General features: G+C 34.4%; 1 protein-coding gene across 10 annotated transcripts in view; it reads right to left on the bottom strand.

Annotated features, from left to right (window-relative positions):
- Positions 1–20,775, bottom strand: part of subdued (anoctamin 1) — a 35,593-nt gene that overhangs the window by 10,379 nt on the left and 4,439 nt on the right. For 2 of the 10 annotated variants that reach the window (XM_011145619.3, XM_011145621.3), the window contains 4 exons: positions 19,982–20,296; positions 17,359–17,484; positions 5,950–6,429; positions 2,799–3,192 (listed from right to left, as the gene is read on the bottom strand). In XM_011145619.3, the coding sequence (XP_011143921.1) occupies positions 2,799–3,192; positions 5,950–6,429; positions 17,359–17,484; positions 19,982–20,290 (1,309 nt within the window). In that variant the 5' untranslated portion in view covers positions 20,291–20,296. Of the gene's footprint in view, positions 1–2,798; positions 3,193–5,949; positions 6,430–8,357; positions 8,416–8,541; positions 8,724–10,405; positions 10,480–11,185; positions 11,333–11,456; positions 11,840–17,035; positions 17,190–17,358; positions 17,485–19,981; positions 20,297–20,775 lie in introns of those variants that run through there. The other 8 variants (XM_025296855.1, XM_025296856.1, XM_019842636.2 and 5 more) reach the window with 8 other exon arrangements.

The raw sequence follows: 20,775 nt of genomic DNA on the forward strand, positions 1-20,775 counted from the left end.
AAAAACCCCGGGACCCCTGAAAATTTCGAAAAATATACACTTTATAAAAAAATGTTTCAGACAAAAGTTGTAGCGTTGAAAAAGATCTATTTACCGATCTTAACAATTTGACCTTGAGTGGCGTCATCAAGATCAAGACAAGGTCACCTCGGATTTTTTAAATGGAACCCCCAATTTTTTATTGCATATTCTTATAGCCCTTCTTCAGATCTTTTCAAAGCACTATAGTTTTATCCAATTTGAATAAGCTGTTCTGAAGTTATCGAGTATTTTAAAGTAAGATATCTAGCCAACTAAGGCAAGATCGGAGGATGATCCGGCCAACTAAGGCAAGGTCGTAGGATGATCCGGCCAACTAAGGCAAGATCGGAGGATGATCCGGCCAACTAAGGCAAGGTCGGAGTGATCGAGCCAACTAAGACAAGATCGGAGGATGATCCAGCCAACTCGTAAAAATAATTGAGCGACTAGCTTCCAGACGTTGGCTCCTATTGGCTTGTCTTAATTTCGTTGATTGATTTATTTCAGTTATTTATTTATTTGAACTATTCTGCTGTTCGATGTTTATTTCTTCCATTTACTTAATTTGCCTTTTACCTTAGTTGGCCGGACAACTCCCGATCTTGCCTTAGTTGGCAGGATCATCCTCCGATCTTGCCTTAGTTGGCCGGATCATCCTCCGATCTTGCCTTAGTTGGCTGGATCATCCTACGATCTTGCCTTAGTTGGCTGGATCATCCTCCGATCTTGCCTTAGTTGGCTAGATATTTTACTTTAAAAAACTCGATAACTTCGGAACAGCTTATTCAAATTAGATAAAATCATAGTGCTTTGAAAAGGTTTGAAGAAGGGCTATAAGAATAAAAAATTGGGCTATAAGAATAAAAAATTGCAATAAAAAATTGGGGGTTCCATTTAAAAAATCCGAGGTGACCTTGTCCTGACCTTGATGACGCCACCCAAGGTCAAATTGTTAAGATCAGTAAATAGATCTTTTTCAACGCTACAACTTTTGTCTGAAACATTTTTTTATAAAGTGTATATTTTTCGAAATTTTCAGGGGTCTCGGGGTTTTTTTTTCACCCTGTGCATATATGCATATGTGCATATATGCAGGATAACCTATCGAAAACGAAACAAGTGTATTTTTTAACATTTAATCTAATTTTTTCGAAAAATGCTCGGACACGTTTTCTGTTGCAAGGGGGACATAATAATTGGATATTTCCGTTCATTAAACTTCTCTATAAGACTCAATTCTATAAGAGTAGCTCATTTCACCATAAAAATTTTAGACAGCAAAGGGTGTCTAGCAACATACCATTTGACAATGTGATAAATTCGTTTTACAACGGTATCTTACTTTTTGAATTCCGATCATTATTTCTCAAATAAACACGCTCCAAAAGAAGTGTACTTACCAAACTAACAACTTACATGTCAGCATAGTAAATGTTAGAAATGAGCAAGAGACATTGTATGTTTTTCCTGATGTAAACAACACCAATGTGCCTCTTGAATTTAAACGCATTACAGTCTGTATCTTTAACGCTAAGCAACATGTAATCGTATTTTGTAGCATTCGTTACCAACAAATTTGTAATTATAGCTTATTCGATTGTGAAAAAGATTGAACTGATTGAAATTTTCCAATATTAATCCAACCAGTTAAATCAACAGATTTTGAAACATCACAAGTTCTATCCATATAAAATTTAATTATCTCAGGCACTCAATGAAGACGACTTTGACTGCCGTTTGCAATTTTGTGAGGTTGTAAGTGAACAAACGGTTACTAATCCAAATTTTCTGTTCTTTTCCAAACATCTGCTTTTCCGACGAAATGCATTTTTTATTTAAATGATACAATCAATCGCTGTAATTGTCGCTATTGGTCAGATTCTAATTCAAGAATACTTTATGAAGTATGTATCCAACACATAGAAAAACTAAATGTTTGGGCTGGCATTTATGATAATCGAAACGTTGATCTTTTATTTTTACGTAATAATTTCACTGCAGAGATGTATGTTTGAAATGCTGGAAGATATCATCGATCAAATGTTAACTGATATTATCAAGAATGATGAGCATTACTTTGAAGATCAGTTGGTATTCCAACAAGATGGAGCTTCTCCTCATTATGCACTGCTTGTTCGATAGTACTTGGATCAAAGATTTCCAAATAGATGGATTGGGAGAAAAGGTTCTATTGAATAGCCCGCAAGGTCACCAGATTTATATCCGCTAGATTTTTTTTTACTTAAAGGGATCACTTAAAAAGCAAAATATACGCAACTGAACCAGCTTTTAATTTTTCCGATCGCCCCATATGAATCAGAGACTTGGACATTCAGAGCAAAAGAATTAAGGCCTTTGAATGAATTGCTGTCGAAGAATAATGAGAATACCCCGGAATACCCGGATACCACAGAACAAATGCATCAACACTCAAGGAACTAAAGATTAGCCAGCACCAATGCTTACTATCTATTATCCAACGACATATACTGAAATTCTTCGGTCATGCCATCAAGCAAGACAGCATTGAGGAGTTATGTATTCAAGGCAAAGTTGATGGAAAAAAGAGAAAAGGCCGATCGTCAAACAGATTCATAGATCAAATAAAGACTCTCACGAGCCTCTCGACATCAGGACGATGAGAATAGCGGAGGACTGGGACGGACGCATGGCGAGGGATAATCGATTCACGATCTGAGGAGCATTGAGGTTACGACACTCGCAAAATGCAGAATTAATTTCATATAAATTATAATGTAAAATAAATGTTAGCATACCCCATAGCGACATGAATATCGAAAAAAATACCGTCGACGGATTGTCGAACAAATATGTAATCCTTGCATGTAAACATGTCTCTTTGAGATCCCAATATCCACAAAAATGATCACATAACGGACACATTTCAATGATACCATTGCCATTACAAATATCTTCACTTGGTTCATTGGAATACAGAGTAGCACAACTGTATATAAAACATAAGAGACCAACAATACTCGCTGGTATTAACATATGTGTATAAAATCCAAGCCAAGCAAAATAAAGTCCAATCTTCACTCCAAAATACTCTTTAATATAATCCAGTGGCTGATAATGAAGACACTTTTTCAAACTGGCCCACTCAGTGTACAAAAGGTATCGCATAGAGTCTGGAGTATGCAAGTTTCCCTGAAATACAAATAATGAAATGCATAATACATTAGATGCATTAAATATTACATTGATATATTAGATACGACTTGAAGTAATTTTTTCACAATTTTTAATAAAAACCAAAATTATTAAACAAATAAATTGATAATTATATATAGTTTTAAATATGTAACACATAATATAAACAATATTACTATCTTTGAAATTTATACAACAGTTTAACGCATTGGCATTGCCGAGCGTATTTAAGCTGATTTTCTATTTATAGCTATTGGATTATTTTATATTAATACATTCGTTGCATGTCAATCACCAGTGATCGACGAAGCATAAACAAGAGTTCATAAGAAAATTGTCGGAACTGGCCTTTATCGATTTTTATGAGTGCTAGTTATGTCATAAAATAATAAAAAAAAATATATTACACTCCTATTTATTCTTATTTACTTATCTCAATATTTTAGAGTTGAAATAACTCATCAAAAATAATAGATTATTTAAATTTTCAGCGAATATCTTCGAAATAATGACGTACATGGAAAAATTTATATAAAAATGTTATGGTTTATATTAAAGGGATATGAATGAGTTTTTGTCTTTTTAGAGTTGAAGTTTTGGAAAATTTATTCAAACGCGAAATATTATCTTTTTTATAATTCTGCTTTTTATGGTTCGTTGTATTAACATTGAAACATTCTAAATGTTATATGACACGATGCAGCGACAATTATACTTCAAAAAATAATAATGATTACCATGGCTGACAATAAGCTGTATATTCGATACTGCATTTAGTAAAAGTTTCAACAAATGAAAAATGCAGGTAAAATATATACATGGTTTGTCCCAAAAGTAATGAGACTGGTTCCATAAAAATTGTTTTATTGAAAATATTTTTAAGTATATTTAAAAATCTTCAAAGTAGGCTCTTTCGGCATCGACACAGCGTTTCCAGCGGGTCTGCCATTGGTCGAAACATTTTTTGAAGTTCTTTTCCGGAATTGTCTTCAGGGCATTCGTCACAGCGGCCTGAACTTCGGGAATGGACCCAAAATGTTTCCCTTTCAGCCCAGACTTGATCCTCGGGAACAAAAAGAAATCCAGTGGTGCCAGGTCTGGACCAAAAGCTCGCGAGAAATTGCCACACGGGATTCCTTTTATTCGTCAGTCAAAATCTTCAGAACCATTTTCGCACAAATTTTTCGCATGTTGAAATCTTCGTTAATGATACGATGCACATCACTTTTTGGCAGTCCAACCCCCTCAGCAATTAATCTCACACTTAAACACCTGTCTGAGTCCAACACAGCCTTAACACGCTTCACATTATCATCTTCTTGATGTTGATGGCCGCCCGGCGCGTTCTTCATCTTTCACGTCTTCCTATCTTTCTTTAAAGATTTTATGCCACTTAAACACTTGACTACGGAACAAAGTTTCACTCCCGTAAACGCTTCATTTAACATCTCAAACGTGTCCATAGCGGATTTGCGAAGTTTAACACAAAATTTGATTGCGTAGCGCTGCTCCAAACTTTGTCACATATTAAGCCGTGACGCGACATAAAATCAGCGTTCACCTCACGCACTATCAAATTTCTAAAACAGCTCAGAAATGATTGACGACGATTGGGCCATATACCTAAATCCCCCACCATCACACCAGGCTCCACTACTCCTCCCCCCGCTCCTCAATCCGGCGGGCTGGAAGCAGTCTCATTACGTACTTTTGGGACAAATTGTGTATATCTATTTATTCTATTCTTGGCGAAGGAGCTGTATCTCATGATACATATGAGACATTGTTTGATAAATCAGTGACTTCCACAAGAAATGGCACAAATCACAAGTCTAATTTTATTTTTGACATTTGCTATCTTATTTAAGTATATATACAAAATTTCAAGTAGATCAAATAGTTTTTTGACAGCGTTCGAAAGCGAATAAGTTTAGGTTTCTTTACTACAATAGAAAAAAAGTGAATTTTATGTGCTGATAAAATACTATTTTTTGCATCCAAAAACAACTAACGAAATCTCTGGTCCGGCGACCATCTTTGCGCGAGCGATTGCGAGCCGAGTATTGGGCGATAATTGTTCGAGATGCTCAGCGTCGCGAGTCAAGACTTATCACCGCGCCGTTACCGTCTTCGCCGTCTACGCGCGTCGCGCAATAGGCCCCGCCTATCGCGCGGCTTATCCATCCGTAAGCCCGTGCGTACCGCACCGTACCGACACGCTTACCGAACGCAACCCGGCACCGCCTTCGGGGCCGAACTCTTGTACACCTCTAAGTATCAAATAAAGCTAACATATTTATATTGCTATCAGACGTCTCGCTGCTTTCCTCCTTATCGAACCCGGACTCCGACGAGCCTTATCCGCGCAAAACGCGTAGCGACGACCGAACCGCGGAATTCGGCCGTTACAATATAAAAACTCTGAAAAATGTCTAAAAATTCTTAGTATTTAAAAAAAAAAATTGTAAAAAACGATATGTAAATTAAGAAATTTTTTTCTTTTCACTAGAGAAATACAACATTGTGACTTACTAATTGTTATTTCTTAGTAATTTTAAGATATTAATTCTATTAAGTAATAAAAAATTTTTGATGATTTTATAATAATTATTAATTTAACTAATGATGAACATTTCATCATCACACACATGAAATTCATTTGTATCATAATTAATCTCATAAAACTTAAATATAAAATGGCACCCATATCTTAATAAAAATTATTACATATATAAAAATATAAACATGACTTACATCATGAAGAGAATATGCTGCCACATATGCACGTTCAGTTATTAGCCTTTCAATACCAAATGCGAAATCATCTTCTTTAGTTTCTGTGAATTTAGTTCTATCCAATATAAACTGTACGATACGTGATCGAGTGGCAGATGAAAAAAAATTCGGTGAATCTAAATCGAATAAGTATTCCTTGTCTCTACTATATACTGCTGTAAAATGGTGTTTCATTGTCGGGAAGACAGTCGTATCCACGTAATACTTGCTCATAATTCTTCGTACAAATGTATTTACTTCTTTTATAATAACATTATTATACGTTTGAGGTATTTCACATTTGAGCAGTTCTTTCATCGGTAATCTGAGCTTCAGTATTTCGGCGTATCTTCGTAAAACTTCTTTGGTGGCATGAATCTTTATAAAATGTAAACCGTTTGGTTCCGCTTGTTCATGTTCCAACTGCAGCCCCTCTTTTTCCAAATTTTTCTCGAATATCTGAAGGTATAATAAAAAAATGTTATTGTTACTTCATAGAAAGTATAAATAAAAATCATATTTTTTAATAACTCTTAATCCACTAAATTCAACTTTACTTATAAAAGATTCCCAATTTGTGACGAAAATTTTAAAATTAATCGAAAAGACTAGTATTAGCATTGCGTAAAGATATATTTAAAAAGAAAAACATAAGAAGCACTATATTAGAAAAAATAAAAAAAAAACAGAAAAAGGGAAACATATATATATATATTTTATATAACTATATTATACAATATATTACGTAATATATATTATATATTTATAAATTATTAAATAATATTATATATATTATATGTAATATATCAGGTTGGCAACAAAGTCATGTCGTTTTTCATAGATGGGTTTACTTGTCATTAAATGCAACTCTAACTTTACTTCAAATCTTTATATCACTTGACAGATAACAACTCAAACTTTCTAAAAAAAAAAAAAAAAAAGAGAGAAAATGCATCATTCGACTTGTTAAAGAATTGTTTGTTTGACATTGAGTTAAAAATAAATAATCAAAACAAACATTTCCGCCATATTTTATTTTTTTACATCTAAAAAGGAAAGAACGCTGTGCAAGCCCGTCAAAAGTTATGTGCTATGTATGATGAGGAATCTTCAATAGAACGCCAGTGTCAGCGTTAGTTTGCTCGTTTTCGTTCAGGATATTTTTCTGTGAAAGATGCATCATGATCAGACTGACCAATTGAGGTCTATGACGATAAAATAAAAACATTGCTTAAATCCAACCGCCATTATACAACGGGAGAAGCTAAACATATCAAATACGAGCATCATAAACCATTTAAAATAACTTGGATGTGTCAACACACTCAATATTTGGATTCCACACGAGCTTAAGGAAATTCATCTCACCAAACGTATCAATATCAGCGATTCTCTCCTGAAACGTGAGCAAAACGCTCCGTTTTTTAAACGAATGTTAATTAGCGATGTAAAGTAGATTGTTTGCAATAATGTGGAACAAAAAAGATCGTGGAGCAGCAAACGTGATGAGCCGCCAAAAAGCACTTCTAAAGGAGATATTCACCAAAAGAAGATTTTACTATCTGTTTGGTAGGATTACAATGATATTGTATTTTTTGAACTGCTTCAATGTAATCAAACGATTGATTCAGAATTATAGTGTCATCAATTGGACAAATTACACGAAGCAATCAAGCAGAAGCGTCCAGAACTGGTGAATCGTAAAGATGTTGTCTTTCACCATGACAACCTTAGACTACGTACATCGTTGGTTATCTGCCAGAAATTGTTGCTTGGGTGGGATATGTTACCACACCTACCATATTCACCTGACTTTGCACCATCAGATTACTATTTATTTCATTCCTTGCAAAATTCCTTGAAGGGAAAAAAATTAAATTCTGATAAAACTATCAAACGGTACTTGGATCAGTTTTTCGCCGATAAGGACTAGAAGTTCTATAGGCTGAAATTATCAAGCTACCAAACAGATGGCAAAAGGTCATTGAATTAAACGGATAATATATCACAGAATAAGGTTTTTGCTTTGTATGAAAAAATCGCTTTTCATTTACATAAAAAAAAACGGCATGACTTTCACCAGTTTGATAGATATAGAAAAACATTTTTAATCGCTGGAAAAAGTAAAAGAATGGAAAAATTTATGCAACATATACATAACTCAAAAGAAAAGTAAAGTGTCAATTAAAGTCGTTTTCCTATTTTTAAATCTTTTAAAAACTATGTTGACTGGTAATTTAATCTTTGGATATTCCAGAAAAATTATACTTTCTTGACTACAAAGTACTTTACCACAAAAAAATGCATCTATTGTGTTTTACTCTTATCAAATAATCCAAGAACTTCATGATTTTTGTAGTCTGCAAATACATTCAAATCTTTTTTACCTTGTTTGTCATTAATTCTCATCTTTTTCGTTTGCCGCAAGATTGATTAAGATGCTAACTATAACATATAAATATTAAATTGTGGGAATTAATATAGAACTACGTAAAAAAAGATCAAAATGTATATCAGAAGTTTTCTTCTACTAGGAAAAAAATATATACTAAAAGATACAAGATATCTCACAGGAAATTGCTGAAACTAAACGATTGGTTCTTCTCTCCATGACTTTAGAACAAGTCTTAGAGTTAATGGTCATCTACCTGAGGGTCCGCAGTTTTGTTTTGATTGTAGTAAAAGCAAGTCTGTATACGTCAAAACGAGTCATCTGACGGAAGAAAAGGTCTATCCTATCGAGTGCTTCTTTTCTAGAGAAAAAGTTTATAGTAGTGTTTATAGGGAGTTTCGTAATAAATACAGAACACATAAAATTATGAGCAAAAACAATGAAAAAGTTAGAATTCATTAATTGTTTAAACTTAGGTATTACTGCATTTTTTAGCAATAAATCTATATTAAAATAATATTTTGTTGTTTTTAACAAAATTATCAATAATTTTATGTAATATAGAACTATTCAAGATCGTAAACAAGATCTGCTAGGTCCTTCTGTATCTCTAGCTGTAAAAGAAAATATTGGGTTGGCAACTAAGCGATTGCGGATTTTAAATAAGAATGAAAATTTTAAATTTGCTTTTTTAAATTTTTTTCAATGCATGTATGCGATACATTGAGCTTCTCTGCAATATCATGTGTTGTGCTATGACGATCTGAATCGATAATGGCTTTGATATGGGTCTCATCGACTTCAACTGGACGGCCAGATCGTTGAGCATTTTTCAATGAAAAATCACCAGAACGAAATCTGGCAAACCAATTTTGACACTGCCTTTCTTTCAAGGCTTCATTCCCATATACGGCACATAACTTCTTGTGTGCTTGCGATGCGTTCTTGCCTTTTCGGAAATAATACAATAAAATATGTCTGAAGTGCACGTCTTGCTCTTCCATTTTTAAATTGGAATAAAAACAAAACTAAAGAACTAATCGATATAATTTTTGTACTAAATGAAAGGTAGAAGTCCAAACAATAAGAAAAAAATATAGGTTAGGTACTTTGAACACGTTAACGAAACAAAAGAAAGTGTAAAATCCATCTATCGACAAAATCCGCAATCACTTAGTTGCCAACCCAATATTAAAGAAATTAAGAATTACTTTGAGCAAAATCTAAATGTTTCCAAAAAGCTGTCCAAGCCTTTCAAATACAAATACCTTTCAAAAAACAATAATATATAGGATGCATCCGTATAAAATAACATCTTATTAACTATCAAATGCGCTATGACAAAACATATGGAATTTTGCAAGACAATAAATGGAACGTTTGAAAATGGAGATTTTTATGAAAAATTGATAATTTATATAGACAATGCACATTTCTGGCTAAATGGTAATGTGAATAAGCAAAATTATCGATTTCGAAAATCGGAAAATTCTAATGTTACTTTAGCTAAACTTTTACATCCACAAAAAGTAACAGCATGGGCTGTGATTTCGATAAAAGGAATTTATTTATACTTTTTCGAATCATCGGTCATTGGTAAAAGAATTGAGTTTTATGCAAATTCAGATAGTGCATACTTCGAAAATGTTTATCACTAGCTTATTTCATCATTAGCATTTTTCATCATTCTTCATCACGAAAATAAACTGGAACAGTAACATTCCTAAAAATTTTATTTATACCCATTAAAAACTGCAGACTTTTCTATTTTTAACACAATTTTTGTTTTTACAATAACTGAATACATTTGAAAATGACAGCGTATCAGTTTCAGCAACTTCTCATGGGAAGTTTTCATAGGACACCCTGTATATATATTTCAGCTTTGTCTACATGATAGTTTCCATGCGTCAACACGATCACACCATATTCCCAGAAAAGAAAAAGAAACAATGGATGCAGTGAGAAATTATTAATAACCCTACATGTGCCATTGCCAATAATTTGGGTCACATGAAAGTACATAGAATTATAAAATATAACCTTAGATGGCATCCTTTCAAAATATATACGTCCCAGCGATTATTTCCTGCAGATTTCCTTCGCTGAGAGGCATTCTGTAATTTAATTTTGAAGCAAGTAAGTTCCAGAGGCATAAAGTGATGTGTTTAAGAAACAATAAACATATAATTATCATATTATTTCATTATAATATTATATCCGCATAATATGTATAATATATGTATATAATATATGCATAATGTGTGTGTGCGTGCGTGTGTGTGTGTGTGTGTGTGTGTGTGTGTGTGTGTGTGCGCGTGCGTGCATGCGTGCGTGCGTGTGTGTGTACACACACATATACAGAGTGTTAGAAAAGTCTGGAAACGGTCAAATATCTCGAAAACGAAACGTTTCTGAGAAAAATGTTTTGAACCAAAGTTTTAAAAGTGTAAGGTTTTAAAAGTTCTATTGAATGATCATATCCGTTTGACCTTGAGTGGAGGGGTCTAGGCGAGGTCAAGGCCAACATGATTTTTTTAAATAAAACACCCCATTTTTTATCACACAGCGTTAAAGATGACACCGAGTCATAGTGTTTTCAAAACACTATGATGACTTATTTTTGTTAAAAATCATCTGAGTTATGAACTTTAGAATTTACGGTGCCGCCAGCATTAGTATTATCCAGGATATACCGCGTGGAGGTTGCATGGTCGGACTTTGCACCCTTTTCTAACATCCTGTATATACATACATATATACACATACATATAAATATATTACATCTACTTATATATACTTCAAAATATTATACATACTTACATAATTAATTATAAGAAATGTTCATACTATCCACCGTTTTGCTCAACACACAACATTACTCGACGTAGAAAACTTTGGCACACTGTGCTCAACACTGCCGACGATATATTTATAGCAGCATTTCTTATGGGATTCATCAAATCATTTCTATGGGGCAAAGTTTCATATATACATCTTTTTATGTAACCGCATAGGAAAAAATCAAGCAGCGTCAGATTTAGTGACCATGGCGGCCACCAAATCCTGTAGGTTACCATAGATTTCTACCTACCTATTCGGAAACTTGCGTTTCAAAATATTACGTGTTGTGTTGAGGTGTGAGCTGAATGACTATCTTGTTGAAAGAGCATACCACTTAATATATTTAGAGCCACATCTTCTAATAATATTCGTCTAAACTTTCATCTATGAAACCTGCATATACGTCAGCATTAATTGTAATATTCGGTGGAAAAATATATGGCCCAATGATTCTATTTTCTAAAATGTCCATCCACACATTCATGCTATATTATACTAGACACGCACAGTCTAACGACAATGTGGATTCTCCGCAGCATAATGTTCGTTGTGCTGATTTATGTTGCCATCGCTGCAAAAAATACATTTGTCAATCCATACAATTTTTTTTAGAAAGATGTCATTTTCAACGTTAACCTGAGAGACAACGATATGAAATAATATGATAATTGTATGTTTATTACTTCTTAAACAAATCACTTTATGCCTTTGGAACTTACCTGCTTCCAATTCTAATTACAGAATATCTTAGCGAGAGAAATCTGCAGAAAATAACTGTTGAGATGTATACTTTTTAAAAGGATGCCAGCCAAGATTATATTTTATATTTCTATATACTTTCATATGACACATTTCCAAATTATTGACAATGGCACGTGTATTTATATGAGAGTTATTAATAATTTCTCTCCTCATTGTATCCATTGTTTCTTCTTTTCTGAGAACATGGGATATGGCCGTGTTGATACACGGAAACTACCATGTAGACCTAGAGCCTTTCATACAGATTATAAAAAAAGCTGTGTCCTGGATGCCGTCTATCTGAGTAGCATTCTGTGTAAGTGACAGCAGCTTGCCTTTGTTTTTTATGGTATTCACCATACACAATTATTATTATGTCTGCACGTTTTTGATTGAAATATTCAATACATTTCATCATTAAAGCACATACTCAGTGGGAGAAAAATTTGACGTAATCTAATTTAATAAGTGAACGTCGCTTCACTTTTCCTCCTTGACAACTCTTGTTGATCAGTTGTCAAATATTTATCTTTATGTTTCTAGCTTTTTCTGTAAGAATTTTTCTTCTGAATATATACTTTCATAATATGGAGTGTATTGAATATTCTAATCAAGAGCCTACAGATATATTAATAGTGTATGGTGAATGCTATAGAAATCTAAAGCAAGCTGCAGTGATTTACGCAGGGCGCTACCCAAATAGATGGTATCCACGGACTAATGATAATTTTTTTCATAATCTACATGATTAGGCTTATTCTACACGGCACTTCCACTATGTTCCATTTAAAAAACTCAACTTCCGGTCTGTACAACCAATTTTTGACTAGTATCGGAAGATGAAAATATTACCATTGGATACAGCATACTCGATTTAGTCATGAAATTTTTCTGGATTTATATTAAAAACTATTTTCCTTCAATTTAAAAGAGATAAACGAATGGTCTAAAACATTATGTATATGCAACATTTGCAGACGAAAACTCCAGCCGAATTGTTGGAAAATATTCCGCTGAATATATTAACTAACATGGTTTTTCAACAAAGTAGTGATCCAGCTTATTTTTCAATCGTAATCCGTACTATTTTGAACCGCAAATTTCCGAATAGGTAAATAGAAATCCATAGTAATCTGCAAAAGTGGTTGCCGCGGTCACCAAATCTAACGCCGCTCGATTTTTTCTTATGGAGTTATATAAAAAAATATATATGAACTTTGCCCCATGATAGAAATAATTTGATTAATCGCATAAGAAATGCTGCTGTAAATATATCGTCGGCAATGTTGAGCACATTGCGCCAAAATTCTTTACGTTGAATAGTATTGTGTGCTGAGCAAAACGGTGAATATTTTGAACATTTCTTATAATTAATTATGTAAGCGTATACAACATATTTAAACAGATATAAGATGTAACATTTATACATGTGTCAATATATACAAGGTGTCCCGGGAGGAAAGGTCAATATTTCGTGGGGGTATAGAATGAGGTAATATAAGGCAAAAATATTATATAAACATGATGTTGTTTATTACTGGTTTCCGAGATACAGCCCTGTTAAATTACACGTCGAAATTGTTTAATGTGAGTTGAAGTTTACTGCAATTACATTGTAATACATCTATCATAACAAATTTTCAAATATTTCGCCCCGTACTTCAATACATTTGTCACATCTTGAACGTGAGAACGTGGCGGGTTGCGCGCCGGAGGGCATCTTCACGGTCCCTAATTTGGTCAACAGCGGCTATTACACGTGCAATAAGTTCATCCTGTGTATTCATTTTAGTTTTATATACCTCGCACTTTAACCAACCCCATAAGCAGAAATCCAGGAGAGTTAGGTCGGGTGATCTTGGTGGCTACTGCACTGTTCCACCACGACCGATCCAGCAATGTGGAAACACTGCATTTAAGTGTTCTCTTACAAGATGTGTGTTATGTGTGTGAAGAGGTGCTCTGTCGTGTTGAAAATACATTGTTCTTCGTGTAGCCAGGGAAATATGTTCTAGTTGTTGTGGAAGCGTATTTTGTAAAAAGTCGAGGTAACTCTGCCCTGTCATACGATTGTAAAATAACGGGACTAATCAGCATTCCATCAATCATGCCATACCATACGTTAACGGAGAAACGAACTTGGAAATTCTGTACAACAATGGCGTTAGTATTATTTATGCCATTACGCGTAAATGTTGCCTCGTTAATGAAAAGTATGAAGGGAATCAATTCACAATGATTCTGTAGCCACTGGCAAAACTGTAGACGTGTGGCTCCATCTCCTTCATGGAGATTTTGTACTTGTTGCGGATGAAATGGGTACAGATATTGGTCATGCAGTATTCGCCAGTCTCGTACGCCTCCTCCACCGAATCGAAATAACTATCCCTGAAGTAATCGAAGACCATCCGACTAGCCTCGGGTGTTATCGTTGCCAGGAGAGCATATCCGTCAAGGAATTGGTTCCAAGATTCTTTAAGAAGGGAGATTCTAGACCGAATCTTCCCGGCTGTAGGGTTGTTTCTTCCAATTTTTTTAAAGTTTTCGAGCGAACGCTCAATCAACCGCTTCAGTTTAAGCTGTTTATCTAGCGGTTCAGCCATGCTGGATGATAATTTCCAATTTCGGGTTACAGCCTCAGAACTCTTCGTACTCTCACCTGTGCTCCGAATCCGGCTCGAAGGGCCAAAATGTTTCCGATGCAGGTTAGGAAACCTGAATCTCGCTCTGCTGGAATCGCCCAGTGCTGGGCGCGGATGCACGGGAGACATGAATCTTGTATTCGTGCCGCGGATTGGATAATAAACTATACTCAGAATTGAAAACACTGAGACTAATTTCTATTATCGATAATTAGTTACAATGCACGAACGAATTGAACTCGTCAACGCGAAGAGAAGCGGTGACGACAACCGAGTGCGTTTTGTCGTTGAGAAAAAGAAGCTCTGAGTACGAGCCGCCTTACTGGTAGAGAGACGAACAACCAACGAACCGTTCTTACAAAATCCAGTCAATATATAATTTTTAAATTCGAGTGGCACGTCCTGATTGGTTGACAATTAAAACATTCGTAGCACTACTGTGCCACTAGTGCAATCACTTCCCTCCCTTGCCTGAGCAATCCATTCTATCATGGACCCGAAAAGGAAGGTCACCACTGACTCCCCTGCCTAGTCAGGCGCGTAGTCCCAGCAAGACGGAAGGTAAGTTCTTGACTCCTTCTGTACCCGCTGGGCTGGAAGATGCGAACCCGGGTGGGGATTACTGGTTCTCGTCGTATCCTCCTAGCGAGGGCACGGCGGGGTGGCGGTAGTCCACCCCGTCGCACAATACCAAAACGGCGCCCTGTCTGGCTGGGAATGGCGATCGAGGCTTCGGCTTCCCGCTTCCCAGCACTACAGGCAAGGCGTGAGAGAGAGGAGGGTGGCTGAGAAGCTTCGGCTTGGCCTCTCCCCTCCTTCCCCTCGGGGATAGAAAGCACGCAAACGTCAGGACGCAGGGCCCCAATCGCAGACCGGGGCCCCGAGCACTGTCCCTTTGCAAAGTCACCCGAAGAGGTTTTAGCCGGTAGAAGTTTAATATAGGCCCCAGACCCTTCTCCGAGGATCTGGGATATCCATGAATTTCCTCCTCATGCAAAAAAAAATGTTCGCTGGCAATCTGTCTTTACTACTCGGTACATAAGGAATCGAAAATTTTAAACTCATTTTTATCGCGAATGCTTGAAGATTGTATCAAGTGACTTTATCCTTCATTGGGGGGAGGGGGGCTAATACTGTAACACGTATCACACTCGTCGAAATCGGAGAGGCCAAGTTCTGGTCCTTCCCTTATAAGTAATGGGACACCCTGTATATACAAGATGTCCTGTTTTAAATGCCGCAGGCAAATCTCTCGACATATCTCGAGAAATATGGAAAATATACAGAAATGTTTCAAACAAAAGTTGCATCGTTTCAAGAGTGCTACATAATAACAATACAGACTTGACTTTGAGTAATCTTTTTCAAAGCCAATATGATCGATGTTTTATTAAATAGAACCGTCTATTATATAATTTTGTAACCTTTGTGGAGACGTTTCCAAACACTACCTATTTTGGTACAAGCTATTTTCAAGATATGAAGTTTCAAATTTGACATACGCAAATTTGACGTCGGCATTCATATTATCCGATACATACCGCGAGAAGGTTGCTCGGTCGGATTTATACTTCATAATAGTTTTAACCCTTATAGTATCGAACAACGATATATCGTTGTTAGCAATACTTGCGAAAAGTGCCAACGACGACGATATATCGTTGTGCATGCGATGTTACCTTATTATTCGCATCGCGAGAGAACTCTGTCTCAAAATAAACACAAAACTGTCTCAATATAAAAATTATAAATGGTTGAATTCTTCTTCAGAAGTCCTATATGAGATGTTCCACGAATTGAAAAAATTGTTTATGGGTTTAACTTTCTGTTATATTCCGTGATGCTCCTGATGTTTGCTGCGCATCATGGGATTATCATTTAGTTTTGTGTTTTGATTTTAATAATTTTGTTACAAATAATTGAAAATGCAATATTTATGCTTTATACTATGTGTTCTACATCAAACTATGACCAAACGACGATTCTTCTTATTTGCAAATACTGTTTATAAAAAATAACTGATTTTTCTATTTTTCCTAATAATTTTGAATAAATATTATAAGTACGATTTTCAACAAATACTGAAATACATTTGGCATTAATTTATTCTCCCTTTATTTTGTAATATGCTCCTTTTGAATTTGGTAAATATCATTCTTATTTTTATGTTTATACTCTTTTTCTCAAACCTTACTAAATTATATCAACTGGTTCGGTATTCTTCGCTTAAGTACAATTCTTTCGATCGGCATAAAAATAGTTAAAAAGAGCCAATTATGTGCGTATGTGTACGCGTGTACATGTGTGTGTGTATGTGTATGCGCGCGCGCGCATGTGTGTGATAAGCAGAAGTATTAATTATGGGAATGAACAAGATACAAAAATAAGATCAGAAAAAATAGGCGAATTGTAATACTTAGCGTTTTATATCAATAAAAATTCATACCTCCAAATGGAATTCGAAGTTTATTAACAACAGATAAGAGATAGCAGGATATTTCACTTCTTTGTAGTATACATCGGGTAATGTGAATTTTGACGGTATGTCATACCGCTAAAATTTTTTATATAATTCCAAGCGTGTAATAATGTAACAATTTCTACATCCATGCAAACAATTATACAATTACCATTATTTTACTAAACTCGACAGGAAAACTATCAAATAACTATACGTTAAAAATAAATGCAAATTAGCTTACAATATGTATAAGTATACGCACGCGCATGTGTGTGAATATATACTACAATAAAATAATTTGAATTTACCTTTCTATATTCAATGCTGCGATATGTTTGTGCTTCTCCGTCATACTCATCCCACACAAGTACAAAATCAATTGAACGAATTTCGTCTCGAAAATATAAACTATATTTTGTGCCACAGTGAGAAAGCTGTAATATCAAAACAACACACTAATATTTAAAAATAAAACAACACAAGACCACAGAATAAAAAAGATATTTTGTTCCGAAAGGAAGATCAACTGTTTCCTATATATTTAGACATGTTGAAACAGAATCCGTTCCCCAAAAATTCGCATTACTTTACATTTATGAGATGCATGCGGTAAGAAGGTCTTAACTTGTTATAGTTCGATAACATGATTTCTATGATTCTATCTGATTTTTTTATAATTTTATAGTTTATCTCTTGCCTTTACTACCCGGATTAATTTCAGATCTTACTTTCACTGGCTAGATTATTTAGAGATCTTGTCTTCAAGAATATATGAATTTAGAATGTATGGCGTTTATGGATTGAGAAACTTGGTTTGGTTGGTTTACAGTTTATGATTGTGGTTCTACGTAGATAGGAATTTATAATCTGCATTATTTTAATTTGCGATGTAAATTATGTGATTTTGGATCGTCTTACGTGTATATCACGTCTCATAAATGTAACGTGATACGAATTTTTGGGAAATGGATTCTGCTTGAGCACCTCAAAATATGTAGGAAACAGTTGGTTTCCCTTCCGGAACAAAGATTATTAAGATCAAGAAGAATTAAACAGATTTTAAGACATCTTAGGCAAGATAATGATGTTTTACAGATGTGCAAAAAATATTTTAAAATCTCAAAGACATCTTAAACACTTTAACATTCAGATTCACGTATACGTGAGTTCACTGAGCCTACATCTATCAACTAACTTCACATATATGTGAATAGATTCATAAACTACGTTTATATGAACAACGTTAATCCGGATTAGTAACTACCGTAGTTAGTATAGTCTCGAATCCGATTAAAGTATATTTTTAAATCTGAAAGAATATACCAATCGGATCAAAGAATTCACTAACTACGGTTGTTACTAATCCGGATTAACGTTGCCGTGTAAACGTAGTTATTGACGTATCAAGATGTTCTGTGATTAGATCGTTTCTCTCTAAATATCTTTCAATTTTTTCTTTAACTACGAGCTCTAACACTTTTTCGTAGATTGGAAGTATATTGATAGGTCTATATTCATTAGTCTTCTTAGGTTTGTTTATTTTTGGTATAAGAATAATCGTGGATGTTTTCCATCCATCAGAACATCGGCCCGTCCTCAACGAATCATTAATTACACCTACAAATTCATCTTTTATCACATAAAATATTGCTTTCAATAAGTTACTTGATATCCCCTCTTCCGTTCCTTTTTTATTAGCTAGATTCATAACGATATTCTCTAAATACTTTGTCTCAATCAATTCAAACTTTTCTATTGTGTCTTTCATTTCTACAATATAAATAAGTTTTTTTGGTGATTTCCTTCTTTCTCCTTCTATTGATTTAATTATCTTATTAATGCTTTCTATATAAAATACATTAAACTTATCCGCTATATAGCAACTATCCACTATGTTACTATCTACCTCGAAGTCTATATCTTCTATAATATTTTGTTCCACTGGTTCTCCTCTAATTATTTCTTTCAAAATTTTCCACATTGTCGCAGGATCATTCTTATTCTGATCTATCATATTTTCACTATATTCTTTCTTTTTAATTTTAATAAGCTTAACTACCTTATTTCTTTCAACCTTATATTTTAACAAGTCCTGCTCCTTGTAGACACAGCTTTCCGATACGCATTATCCCTTCCCGTCGTTGCAATTCTTATTTCATTCGAGAATCATTTTTCTCATACTATATGTTTGGGATTCTAAATAATTTTTTTTTGGAGCTGTTTTATCCAGTGTGTCAATTATTTTGCCAATCAATTTTTCTGCCCCTGCATTCACAGTTAAACCCTGACCCTGTATTATATTCCTTTCTAGTAATTTAAGAAAATTGCTCATATCAAATTAAAAGGGAAGTTTGAACTTTATGACGATGCAAACAGCGTGCCCGAAAAAAATTGTCCATGTCCGTGCATTCTGTCAAATTTTACAATTTTCAGTATACCAAACATGCCCTCAAATGTCAGGGGTTACAGAGGTAGAGATGCATCGCATGCAAAAAATGGAGATACATTCTTAAAGTAGAAACTTCAAGCTTTATTTAAAAAAAAAAGTCATTAGTCTACAATGATTTTTCGCGAAGTAATTGCCAGTCAAAGTTGGCCAATTTTCGGCAATAAATTATCTATGCCATAATTCTTTTGAGCAGTGTATATAATAGGAATATAAAATGTTTGTTTATAAGGAAATATTTATTATGTAATTGGAGTCAATAATTGATATTCTAATAAATAAATTGTTAAATTATTAATTAATTAATCAATAATTTATTGGTATCTCCTAGTCCAAAAATTGTTATAGATAAAAGAATCCTTAATATAACTACTATTGAATAGTGTATAGTTTTGAATATTACCACAAAAATCAAATTGTAATAAACATATATTAATAAAATATAAAGTATAATATAAAATATAAAATGACTAAAAAATTCTTACCAATCTTGAATTGTGTGCGCTATTTCTTGTGTCTGTGCAGCTTTCATCTATAACCGTCTCATTCATTGTGTCATTATTTACAGACGATTCATCTGTACATGCCTGAATATTTTCCAAGGAAACGACACTATGCATGCTATTCATACTTATAGCGTCCTCATATAAAGTATTACGAACACTTTGATACAATGTTTGTTCTGACCCTTGATTTAAACTGTTGTGCGCTGACTGATATACGGTCGACGCTGGAATACTACTTTTACGTCGGCTCGTAGATGTAAGAGAAACCTCTTCGTCATCCTTTTCCATGCTTCACTAAATATATAAAATTTTTAATTCTATTTATATGCAAATTAAATTATACAGGGTGTTTCAGACCACCCGGGTCACCCGATTTTTTCGTAAACACATTTTAGAGAAAAATGTTACAGACAAAAGTTGTAAGGTTTTAAGTGACGCATCGTGGTAGGCACAGATAGTGGTATTAGTATGACCTTGAATAGCGTTTTCAAGATTACGTAAAGGTCACTTTCAATTTTTTAAACAGAACCCTCCATTTTTCATTGCATATTCTTGTAGCTTATTTCGAAAGCTTTGCAAAACACTATAATAAAGTATTTTTCCATTAGGTACTTTTCGAATTATGACGCCTGAAAATTAGAGCACTACCAGCATTAGCATTACTCAAGGTGTACCACGTGGAGGTTGCACGGTCGGATTTATACCTCTGTTATGTGTATGCGTGCATGCGTGTGTGTATCACAGCAGAGATAAGAAGAATCCACGATTTGTCA

Source organism: Harpegnathos saltator, unplaced genomic scaffold (genome assembly GCF_003227715.2).
Source record: "Harpegnathos saltator strain DR-91 unplaced genomic scaffold, Hsal_v8.6 scaffold160, whole genome shotgun sequence".
Classification (NCBI taxonomy): domain Eukaryota; kingdom Metazoa; phylum Arthropoda; class Insecta; order Hymenoptera; family Formicidae; genus Harpegnathos; species Harpegnathos saltator.